This window comes from Ambystoma mexicanum, chromosome 6p, assembly GCF_040938575.1.
Source record: "Ambystoma mexicanum isolate Mex_15411 chromosome 6p, UKY_AmexF1_1, whole genome shotgun sequence".
Taxonomy (NCBI): domain Eukaryota; kingdom Metazoa; phylum Chordata; class Amphibia; order Caudata; family Ambystomatidae; genus Ambystoma; species Ambystoma mexicanum.
In genome coordinates this window covers 48,891,266-48,903,522 of record NC_090935.1, presented here as the reverse complement: position 1 = coordinate 48,903,522, position 12,257 = coordinate 48,891,266, and the positions used below count along the sequence as shown (strand labels likewise).

The 12,257-nt window shown below is 49.1% G+C and overlaps 1 protein-coding gene across 1 annotated transcript in view; it reads left to right on the top strand.

Moving 5' to 3' along the window:
• Positions 1 to 4,634: 4,634 nt before the first annotated feature.
• LOC138511196 (gamma-secretase subunit APH-1A-like) overlaps positions 4,635 to 12,257 on the top strand; it is a 240,900-nt gene continuing 233,277 nt past the window's right edge. The window contains exon 1 of the mRNA XM_069626715.1: positions 4,635 to 5,253. Within this exon, the coding sequence (XP_069482816.1) occupies positions 5,141 to 5,253 (113 nt within the window). The 5' untranslated portion in view covers positions 4,635 to 5,140. The remainder of the gene's footprint in view (positions 5,254 to 12,257) is intronic.

Genomic DNA, 12,257 nt, shown 5'->3' with positions numbered 1-12,257 from the left:
CGACAAAACCGAGCTCCTACTCATTGGGTCACCAACCATTCTGGGTAACCTTGACAAGAAATATCGCTCCTTCACCATCGATAATATACCCATCGAAGTGTCCGACACAGTTAAGACGCTCGGAGTCTACCTTGACTCAAACCTCACCATGAACAGGCAAGTCAACGCCATTGCATCCTCATCGGCCTACTACTCTAAACTGCTCAATGCAGCAAGACCCTTCCTAAACACGCAGAACTGCCTTACGATTGCCAGGACCACTATCGGTTCAAGACTGGACTATTGTAATGCTCTCCTCGGAGGCACATCCAGCAAAAACATTGCCAAACTCCAGCTTGTCCAAAACAATGCACTTAGGACCGCCACGGGATTTCTGAAAAAGGCTCACATATCGGACCTTAGGAGACAGGTGCACTGGCTTCCCGTTAAACAGAGAGTTATCTTCAAAATCCTCTCCATTACCCACAAATGCCTCCATGATCTAGCGCCCCCCTACCTCTCCCAGCGCATTTCCATGCCCACTTCCACCAGGCCGTCTAGGCTAGCCTACACCAACCTGGTTACCAAGCCCAGAAAATGCATAGTGCGTGCTAGAAGCTCCAGCTTCCCAGCTATCGCTGCCACCCACTGGAACGCACTCCCCACTCACATCAGGGCTATCAACTCCCACCTGACATTCCGCAAAGCCATCAAAACCAGTCTTGTTTGTCTAAAATGTTCCTGCCTAGCATTTGCTTGGTCCTCAACTGTAACCTATGTCTGCCTAATGTACCTGCAACTTACCGCTTTATATGTAACTAAGTAATCGCATGCTCCAAAGTCGTATTCTTGCCTACTTACACCTTCTTGAAAAAGCGCCTCAATGCCCGTGGGCTGTAGTGCGCTATACAAATGTAAAACATAAAATAAAATAAATAAAGATTACAGGTATCTAAGTGAGGCATTACATCCATGTACCTCTACCTCATCCCAGCACTTGTGAATGAGGCGGGTTGCCTCATACACAAGTTGTGGGATGAGGAAGAATAGGGCTAGGAGCAATGAAGATTACCAATAAGTAATCAAAGCATTAAACATAAGTAGTGGTGCAACACCATTGAGTTGACTGGGATTCAGCACTCCTCCCCCCCAAACTGTTGGGCTATGTTGACTCGACCTGGCTGACCTTCAGAGCAGTTGCCGGACGGAGCAGGATAAAGATGTTAGACGGCACCTGGGTTTTGCTGTTAACAAGATACCAGCAATTACTAACATAAAGCATTTCACTGTTAGTAGCTGCATTCAAATGCCACATTTTTTAGCCAATTGAAGTCGTGATGTGGGTTTAGTACTTGCATGCCAGGGGAGTGATTGGAAGGGTAGAGAGGGAACAGGAGACCACTCAATTCTCGCAGCAGTCCATAAGTGGGAGCTTTAAACCTTAAAGGAGAGAGTTAACTGCTTGTAACATTGAAGCTGCACGAGAATAGTCTCATTAAAATACATAAATAAATTGGATGCCCCCACACAAATAAGTTTGCCTCTCCCCCACCTCCCGTGAAGTTAGCGCCTCTCCCAACATTTGAAGGTTTAGTCCCCCCGGAATGTAGGTTTTGTTGCACCCCTGAACACAAGCACACACACCATTCACCATATATACACACATGCACACCGAGCCTTCCATACATTTGAGTATGCACTCTTTCACCATACAGGCACACACACCCAGGCACCCACCCATACATTTAAGTGTGCACCCTTTCACCATGCAGGCACACCCAAGCAGTCATCCGTCCATTTAAGTGTGCACCCTTTCACCATACACTCACACGCACACCCGTCATGGGGTTAAGGGGAGCATTATTACTTCAAAAAGAAATTGTTTCTTTTTGAAGTCACATTGACTTCATAAAGAAATTATTTCCTTTAAGGACTGAACCATAACGGAAATAATTTCTTTATAAATGCAGAGTGACTTCAAAAAGATACTAGGGGTCATTATGACCCCGGCGGTAGCCGTGCCAGTGAATACTGGCACGGCTGCCGCCGGAGTCATGAATTTTTTCCTGTGGCCTGGAATGGGCAATTACTGGTGCATACAGCCCCGGCGGACCCGGTAATTGCCCATTCCCGGACGCCGGAAAATATTACTCCCCATTCCCATTCATGAATGGTGCCGGTGCATCCGTCGAGTTCTGCGCGCCGGTGCCGTTCCACCCACCAGGTCAGACCTGGTGGGCTGAAAGGCACCCGCTTGCAGAAATTGTAGTTTGCCGGTCCGGAAACAACAGTACTGGCAAGCTTACCAGTACCGTTGTTTCCAGACCGGCAAACTCATAATGAGGCCCGCTGTTTCTTTTTGAAGTCATAGGGCTTCCCCACCCCATGACATGGAGGCCTCCAGCCTATGGTCTTCCATTGCATGGGGGGATCCCTTGGACATCAAAAAGAAAGTTTCTTTTTCTAGTCACTTTGCCTTCATAAAGACATTATTTCTGTTACAGAAATAATTTCTTTAATGAATGCAAAGTGAAATCAAAAAGAACTTTTTTTTTTTGGTTTTGATAAAACAACATATATTTTTTTTTCTCCAAGTGGGGCCCCCTCCCAGGGCATGTGCTGGTGGGGCCCCCGCACCGTGGGGGCTTCGGGGGCCCCTGTTACGCCAGTGGCTCTCGTGGCAACTGTAAGAAACTCCTGTGGTGACCGTGCTTGTTTGGGACATGGTTTGGAGAAGTCTCGAGTCGTGCCATGTGGGAATGTATTTTGGCAATAGTGGTTTCGCTGAGGAGGCATTGGGTATTTTCATGGCAGCACCAGCCTCACACCTACATGCCTGGAATCATGCCCACATGCCCTGTGGAATTCGGAGGCGCCCACCCGGGCCCCGCTTCTGTTTCCTCTGTAGTGCCTGGTTTCTGAGGGGAACAGTAGCACTACAGGCCCCAGCAGCGGCGGGGACGCCAGGGATAGAATGTATCCTTCCTTCCTCCTGACACAGAGTATCCGCTGGCGGCGCGCGCGGTGCACCCTGGGCGGCCCCATTGTCTCCTGGACTTCGGAGCGGCTGCTTAAGTGGGAACCCGCGCGGTCTCCACTCTCCAGTAGAAGGCCGCGGAATCCGCAGGGACGGTGGGGCCCGCTGGCGTCGCCGCTTTAAGGCGGGTCACGGAGCGTGCACGTGACGTCACGGATCACGAGAACCAGGAAATAACAGAGAGGCTGATAGGGAGGCAGAGTGAATGGGACCAGATACAAATACAGGGGGGCAGCAAAGCAGGGGGGCCGAGGGGACAACACCAAGGGGTGCCGGGGGAAAGAGAGTGACTGAGAGGGGCAGTGACAGAGGAGAGAGAGAGGACAGGGAGTGACTGAGGGGGACAGGAGAGGGAGTGACAGGGAGAGAGAGAGGACAGGGAGTGACTGAGGGGGGCAGGAGAGGGAGTGACAGGGAGAGAGAGAGAGGACAGGGAGTGACTGAGGGGGGCAGTGACAGAGGAGAGAGAGAGGGACAGGGAGTGACTGAGGGGGACAGGAGAGGGAGTGACAGGGAGAGAGAGAGACGGAGGAAAAGAGGGAGTGACAGGGAGAGAGAGAAAGAGGGAGTGACTGAGGGGGACAGGAGAGGGAGTGACAGGGAGAGAGAGGGAGGAAAAGAGGGAGTGAGAGGAAGAGAGAAAGAGGGAGTGACTGAGGGGGACAGGAGAGGGAGTGACAGGGAGAGAGAGGGAGGAAAAGGGAGTGACAGGGAGAGAGAGAAAGAGGGAGTGACGGAGGGGGACAGGAGAGGGAGTGACAGGGAGAGAGAGGGAGGAAAAGAGGGAGTGGGAGGAAGAGGGAGAGAAAGAGGGAGTGACTGAGGGGGACGGGAGAGGGAGTGACAGGGAGAGAGGGAGGAAAAGAGGGAGTGGGAGGAAGAGGGAGAGAAAGAGGGAGTGACTGAGGGGGACGGGAGAGGGAGTGACAGGGAGAGAGAGGGAGGAAAAGAGGGAGTGGGAGGAAGAGGGGCACTGTGGAGAGATAGAGGGAGTGACGGGGAGGAAAGGGGTGACGGGGAGAGGAGAGGGACACTGAGGGAGAGAGGGAGGAAGAGGGACAGGCGAGAGATAGGGTTCGAGAGGGAGTGGCAGGGAGAGAGAGGGAGGAAAAGAGGGAGTGGGATGAAGAGAGAGAAAGAGGGAGTGACTGAGGGGGACAGGAGAGGGAGCGACAGGGAGAGAGAGACGGAGGAAAAGAGGGAGTGACAGGGAGAGAGAGAAAGGGAGTGACTGAGGGGGATAGGAGAGGGAGTGACAGGGAGAGAGAGAGACGGAGGAAAAGAGGGAGTGACAGAGAGAGAAAGAGGGAGTGACTGAGGGGGACAGGAGAGGGAGAGAGAGAGGGAGGAAAAGAGGGAGTGGGAGGAAGGGAGAGAGAAAGAGGGAGTGACAGGGAGAGAGGGAGGAAAAGAGGGAGTGGGAGGAAGAGGGGCTCTGGGGAAAGATAGAGGGAGTGGGGAGGAAAGGGGTGAAGGGGAGAGGAGAGGGACACTGAGGGAGAGAGGGAGGAAGAGGGACAGGCGAGAGATAGGGGTGGAGAGGGAGTGACAGGGAGAGAGAGGGCGGAAGAGGAACAGGGAGGCGGGGATATGGAGAGGGAGTGATAGGAGGGGGGGAGAGGGAGTGTCAGGGGGGATAGAGAAGGGGCGAAGTGCAAGTGAGAGAGAGGAGGGTGAGGGAGACCGAAAGAGGGAGAGAGGCGACACAGGTAGAAAAGAGAAGGAGAACGGCATTTAGAAGGAGAGGTCGCGAGTAAACTTGTCTCATACCTTGGACAATGGACTGCTGACGACAGACACGTCTGCGTCAGATGCAGGATAACTGTGACAGTCTATCATCGACAGGCGTATGATATCGGCGACAGAAATCTGCAACAGATACGGGTTATCGGTGGAAGGCACAGGGCTGTGGGGCCAGTCCTATTCTCCCAGGGACTGGCACAGGATTTCCGTGGCAACACGTGAAGGATATCTGTGAACCGTGCAGCGTGTGCCTGTGTGGGGCATATATGCAGGCCCCCATCAGCTGTTGCTGACTTTGTGCCAGTACAGCTCAAGCTGTAGCCCCAGGGGCCAGGCTCGTGTGAGACAGTAGGACCCTCAGGAGCCCCTGAAGAGGGCAACATGACACTTCCTATATTCTTCGGCTGTGCCTTCATTGCTTTTGGGCCTGCCCTGGCCCTCTTCCTCTTCACGGTGGTCCGCGACCCCCTCCGCGTCATCATCCTTGTCGCAGGGTAAGTGCACCCGTCAAGCAATACTAACATCATCAATACCTGTTGCTGTAGAAATGTAATATAAATGTGGTGCAACTGTGAACCGGGCAGGTGTGGCACTGGGCAGGATCATGTTGCAACATGTGCATGAGTAGAAATTGAGCAGATCTGGGGCTATTTAGCTCCTGCTTCTAGCCTAGAAAAGCCTGCTTATGACACCAACAGCTACCAGGAGCTGCTTTTTGTTCCCCAGGCCGACTGATGCCAAACAAAGACACCTATGTGAATTTACCTCTGTGCATTTGTGACAATCTAAAAATAGACTTCAGGACACCTCTATACAACATTTAAATCAAAGGGCGTCATAAATTATGGATAAAATGATACAGAAGTTAGATTTGCGGAACGTAATGCGCTAGCTCCTGGTCCCTCAGTGGTAGCGCCTGCTCACTGGTTAATGCCGCCTACCCACGAGCTGTTCTGACCTCATGCTTGTCCAATCTTAATTTTCATCCCTGCATGTGCTAAGGAGGAGGGGAGCGGGGCATCCAAGTGAGTGAGATGGCCAATAGACGGGGGTACTCCAGGATCATGTTTCATTTTGGTCTCTTTGCTTAAACCATTCTTCAGTTTAGATTTAGCGCTGTGAGGGCCCAGCAGGTTTCGTCCTGCCAAGTCTGGAACTGTAAAAGCACAAGAAGGTGTCTAATCGGGACCAGTCTGTGCTGTACAGAGCAGTGTACCTGGCCGCTTCATGCATCCGTAAAGTGTGTGCTCTATAAGCACAAGAAGGTGTCTAATCGGGACCAGTCTGTGCTGCACAGAGCAGTGTACCTGGCCGCTTCATGCATCCGTATAGTGTGTGCTCTATAAGCACAAGGAGGTGTCTAATCGGGACCAGTCTGTGCTGCACAGAGCAGTGTACCTGGCCGCTTCATGCATCCGTATAGTGTGTGCTCTATAAGCACAAGGAGGTGTCAGGACCAGTCTCTGTTGTACAGGGCAGTGTACATGGGCGCTTCATGCCCCCTTATAGTGTGTGCTCTATAAGCACAAGAAGGTGTCTAATCGGGACCAGTCTGTGCTGTACAGGGCAGTGTACCTGGGCGCTTCATGCCCCCTTATAGTGTGTGCTCTATAAGCACAAGAAGGTGTCTAATCGGGACCAGTCTGTGCTGTACAGGGCAGTGTACCTGGGCGCTTCATGCCCCCTTATAGTGTGTGCTCTATAAGCACAAGGAGGTGTCTAATCGGGACATGTCTGTGCTGTACAGGGCAGTGTACCTGGCCGCTTCATGCATCCTTTAAGTGTGTGCTCTATAAGGAGAAGTTTAGAAATATTTCACATCAAGTTCCCACCATTAAAGCAAAGTCAGAGCTGGCGACTAATTGGGAATATGGCATTCTAGTAGTCTGGCAAATTGACCACTTCTGATGGACCAGATGTGCTTTCCTAACATCGATAATAATGTATTTGCCTTTAGAATTTAATCGAAGTGCAGCGAGAGATTTGGAGACTAAGTACAGTGAGTGTACGGTGTTGCCGCTGGACTGTATTTTGGAAGAGTAGATGGGACTGTTCATCTTTAGATTATGCAACCAACTAGTGAGCTGCGTGTAGCTGATACATTCTTTATGCAAGTGGAAAGACAAAGCTAGAGACTAAATAGAGTGGCTAGGAAGTAGCAGCGGGAACTGGGTAGACTTCGTGTGCAGCCATCGCCCCTTTTCATAGTAGTTGAGCTAAAGTGACAGGTTGAACGATGAGAGAGAATGTCAGCAAGCCTAGGATCAGCTGGTGGGTTGAGCACCGGCTGCAGCGATCTCTGGAACTGCGAGGTCAGAGAACGATGCTTTCCTTCAAAGGGACTGGGCTGTGGGATACCAGTGACATGTCAAGCGCCGCGTCCTTCCATGCTTGCCAACATGGCGCCGCTTCCATAGACTATTAATATAACGCACACTATGAGAAATGCAGACGCTCACCTGAACTCTATCGCGACAGTGCCTTGCTTTCCAGCAGCGCTGCTGTAAATACGTGTAATGTACCAAATGAAATGCCATTACTGATCTTAAATGAGCACAGGCAAGGCCTACAGTCTGTCTTTTGTGTAGGGATGGGAACGTCATGTGCCAGGCAGTGCCATCAAAGTACTTCCTGGCCAACAGATAGCAATGGCTTGGAAATGGTGCAATTAGCTGGGCGAATGTATTTGTGCTGGCCAAAAGTCTATCTAATACTCATGTCCAGGCAGAAACTGTTGGCTTTGTCAATGCTTGTTTCTAACAGGAATTCAGTCCAAGGAACAGATCTTAATAAAGTGGCTGAAGGTCGATTTGTGCAGGACATTGTTATTACACAACTATCACGTTTACAGATGCAATTAAGCCATTCACTCTCAGAAAACTGCCTAGAAATAACACTGACTGGCCAACGTTTGAGGCTACTGCTTGATAAAGCGAGCCCAAAGAGAGTCCAGGACGATGTGTTTTGAGCAGGGAACAAGACGTTTGTGTGAACGACAGTGGGCATTTTGATTTGCATGGCCTTGGACAGTGAATGGGTGCGTAAATAACTAAACACCCCGACACTGTGTGCCCCTCATCAAATGTTAACTCCTTCCTGGATGTACCCCAGTGCAATAGATTTGGCTTGTAGATGGCATTAAAGTACCATCTACTGTCCACACCTAAAAAGAGAGTTAAGAAAGGTACGGATCGTTTCAAAACAGACAACGGACACTTGAAGCAATTCTCACATTGACTACGGCCAGGTTGCAGTTATTTGGGCAAGAAACTAAACGATTCCTGACCAACATAGCCAAGAGTTAAGAATTAAGAATATCAAACACTGCTGCACTGTGTAAAATTCCTGTGTACAAAGGAATAGGGTGGGCAGATGTTTGGGGGGCAAACGGATATTGCAGTGTGAAATGCACTTTCATTTGAGAAAATTAATTTAATTAGCCGTCGGTGCTAAAGAGAACCAAAGTCATTCGATCACTATATCTCGTTTTCTATGCTCAGAGGAAACCCAGATCCAAGAAGCTATTTGTTTTGGACACATTAGGGTTCTGGCAGGACTTTTATGAAGCGGAGCAGAGGCATCCAGTGATGAGTCTGGGCATTCCTGCGCGCACAGCAGACCTCCCAAAATGGGCCTCTTTGGCCAACCTTGTACATTGTTTAACTGCTCGCCAGATCAGCCAGGGCCCAAACTAAGGGATTTGCTTTAATGAGCGGATTAAGTCAGCTGACAAGGCATGTTTTAGCTTAAAAAAGAACTGTTTTCAACTGTCGCACTATTTGCAACACATATTGGTACTACAAATTCATAAGAGGTAAAAGGAGTGTAAGTCAGTTCCCGTTACTTCTCACCCACTTTGACCTCTGGGTTCCTCCAAGAAAAGCACGTTTCTATGCTGAGTATTCAGATGTATTTCTTCCCAAACTCGGCGGTACTCATTTAATTGTCTGTCATGAGAAAGAAAAGCCTCCGGAACCTCCCATTGCCCCTGGGTTTGGATGTTGTTTCCCTCTGTCCGCCTGGTACCTTCCTCGACCCCCTCTCCCCCCCCAGTCTCTTGGCAGGTGTCTCCTTCTCTCCCTCTCGTAACATGACAGATCCCTCTACCTATCTTCTCGGTTGCTTGGCAAGTGTCTCCCTCTACCTCCCTGGTTGCTTGGCAAGTGTCTCCCTCTACCTCCCTGGTTGCTTGGCAAGTGTCTCCCTTTTCCCCCTAGCTGCATGACCGGTGTGCCCCATCCCTTTTGCAGCATGACGGGGCTCTCCATCCCTGTTCCTGGTTGCATGGCAGGTGTCTTTCCCTCTACCTTCCTGGTTGCTTGGCAAGTGTCTCTCCCTCTATCTTCCTGGTTGCATGGCAAGTGTCTCTCCCTCTATCTTCCTGGTTGCATGGCAAGTGCCTCACTCTGCCCTCCTGGCTGCATGACAGGTGTCGCTATGTGGGAATGCGACCATCTGGGTTGTGGGCGTGTGCTCACCTGGGGTTTTTGAAATGTTTAATTAAATTGAATGATGGTAGAGCAACCTCAGGAACAAGTGTGGGGCTAATCCACACACATTTTACTATGCTCACACCATGAAAAAAGCATAGACCTGGGTGGACCCAGTCTGCGCTGTCTTATTTAGTTGTGATGTGACAGACCGGAATAAACCATGTCATCTCTAGAAAGGGGGAGGGCCAACCTTTCCCCTGTCATGGCCGGCCTGATTCACTAGCAAAGGCTCCATTGATCTGCTCTGCTCTTTTGTTGGGCCCTACAGCTGGTGGCAGTGATTACCATACTTATAGCGTGCACTTCAAACAGTCCCACATGGGGCTTGGCTGCAGAGGTTAACAAAGGAGACAGGAAATACCAACAACCTTTCATATGTAACTCTGTCAATCTGAAAACATCTCACACCCTCAGTGTCATTGACCGTGAACTGTCATGTCTGGGACTGCGTGTTTACAGTAAGCCTCCTCGGTAGGGGGACCCCATTCATCAGTTAAGAGAAGGTGGTGTCTGGTCTCGCCGCAGCATCAAGGGCGTCTGGCCACTTTAAACAGGAAGCACAGAGAGATCCATTAACCAGAAAGACTCTTTAATCAACAACAGAAAGGAAGATGGGTGGGACTTAGTATCACATGTTTTCACCCCTTTACCTTTCCTGTTGGAAAGCACTCTGGTTATGACCTCATCTGTACTGGAGATTGTTGGTGGGGACCCCAGGATTGGTTCATTAAGGTGTGCTTAGCCTACACCAATCACTGTGGCCTACTTGGGTTTAAAAGAGAGCTGCACCTCTCTTTTGGCAGATCATCTGAAGACTTCACAAGAAATAAGAAAGAAGAACTCATCCTTGGACCCTGCCTGAAGGTACAGTCTGCCTTGCATCTTCCACCAGTGAAAGAAGGCCAGGACATCCAAAGAGGGAAGCAATATCCCTCCCCTAAACATCTCCCATGGAAAAGGAGATAAAGAACTCAGAAGACCCTCCAGCTGCTCCAGAACCGGTACCCAGCCAGCCCCACAGTGTGCCCTGCTAGGCTCTGCAGCAAGATTCCTGGGTAGAGAGTGCCAGAAAGTCTTTAAACCTGCAAGCAAGGACTAGGCAGCTGCCTGCCACACACTGCAGAGTTGTGGGTCATCCTTCTTAAAGGAAAACACAAGCCCATTGAAGAAGCTGGGAGAGGTGCCTTGACAAGCATCTACCAATGTTCGCCTTAAAAGAAATTTTCTCATCAGTTGAGTTCCTCGAGCTGCAACCGACAGCAACGCTGACCGTTGTCGAGCCGCTGTCTCCTAGACATGCAAGACGTCTTGACCAGTGCGTCAAAACCACTGATCAGCACTGAGACAACGATTCCTGACCCAAGCCGCTGTGTAGGCCAGTCTGCAGCCGTTGTCCAGCTTTGCTTGCCGAACCGTCTTGCCGCCTGATGTCTGCAACTGTCTCCCATCGCGAACTCTTGTCACAGAAGCCTGCAAAGTGCCCTGAAGCTGACTCGACCCTGTCAAGCACCAAGAACACAAGAACATCTACAGCACAAGGTACATTGTGGTTCTGTCCCCTGCTCCTTCCCAGAAGGCTCCTAGAGATATTTTAAGACCCATTGCTCCCTTTGTGCTAAAGCCAAAACACCTTAACAAACTGTTAGTCCCCTCCTGTTAGTATCCAGAATGCATCCCTTTTCCTTCTTTTTAACTGTCTGTCATCTGCATTCCTATACAGGGTGGGTTGTATTTCGTAGTGTTGTTAGACTATCTGTTGTAATTTAAAGAAGTAGATAGTTAATACAACCTTGACTGGATACTCCTTTTATCTTTGGATAATAATTGCATTTTCCCTGTGTTGCAACTAACCAACAATCTATGACCTTTTGGAGGTAAGCCTGCTGTTCCGTCCACGTTACCAAAATTGGACAAGGTTTATAATTTGCTTGTTATTCTAATCTGTTTGGATCCCTTCTGGTGTACTAGAGGTGTGGGGGCTGATTGATGGTTTAGAAACCGATATTCACCCCTTGACCACTGGTATCCCTCGTAGTATGATATTTGGCTTCCCATGACAGTGAAGGCCTTGAAGCCACGCCCACCTGGTAGCTCCGAGGTCGGGATACTGGTTGGGCATGGCTCCGAAGATTGCTGAACGCCCTTCCCTCATTGTGCCATGGGGATGCTGTTACGAAAGGGACTGGCTGGATTCATACTGCAGATTCCTCTCCGACTCTGAAGAGTTCTGGGACCTGGCTTGGCACTGGGCAGCTATGAAATCAAGCTGCAGTGGAGGCAAGGGCCTCATTCATAAAGCGACTGGGGGTGCCCCTGATAGCATATATACTGTTCAGCCAAATGCTAAGACAAGCTCTATGCATGGTACAAGCACTTATTTTTTTATTTTTTATTTAGCTGAAATTAATCCACTTTAAAAATGAAAGCTTTGTTATTTCAGTGTTACAGAATTAAATAGTACAAGATAAGATTTACATGTTCTTACAGCATTTTTCCAGAGTTCACAATGAAATCTTGCTCACATTAAAACTATTAGAAAAACATCAATGTAAATTGCTTCTTCAGTTCATTAATCAAACATCATTGACTTTGCTCAAGAATTTGTGCAATTTTATTGATTTCAGTCTGTCAGAAGAAAATAAAACACAATTATTAAAACGTTATTCCTCATCAACAAGCAAAACGTCATACAATTTAAGCTCATTCAGTAATATAGTTTTATTGATTCTCACGGATGTGTTTGTACCATCAAAAATTAAATGCCATAACACATCTGAAGTTAGTTCTCTGTAATTTGAAAGTCTAGGTTTCAAGTATTGAGTTATTTTCTCCCTGAGAAGTTCACATTCAGTGACAAGGTGATATAAAGTTACAGCACAGTAAAAACACTTGCATCAGCATTTTGATTTCTTTTATTCCTGTTTGAGCATGTCGGATTTATTTAATAACCTGCAGAGGAGTAAAGAGGGAATCACTGGGGAAAAAGGAGCATGCAGTGTTATTTT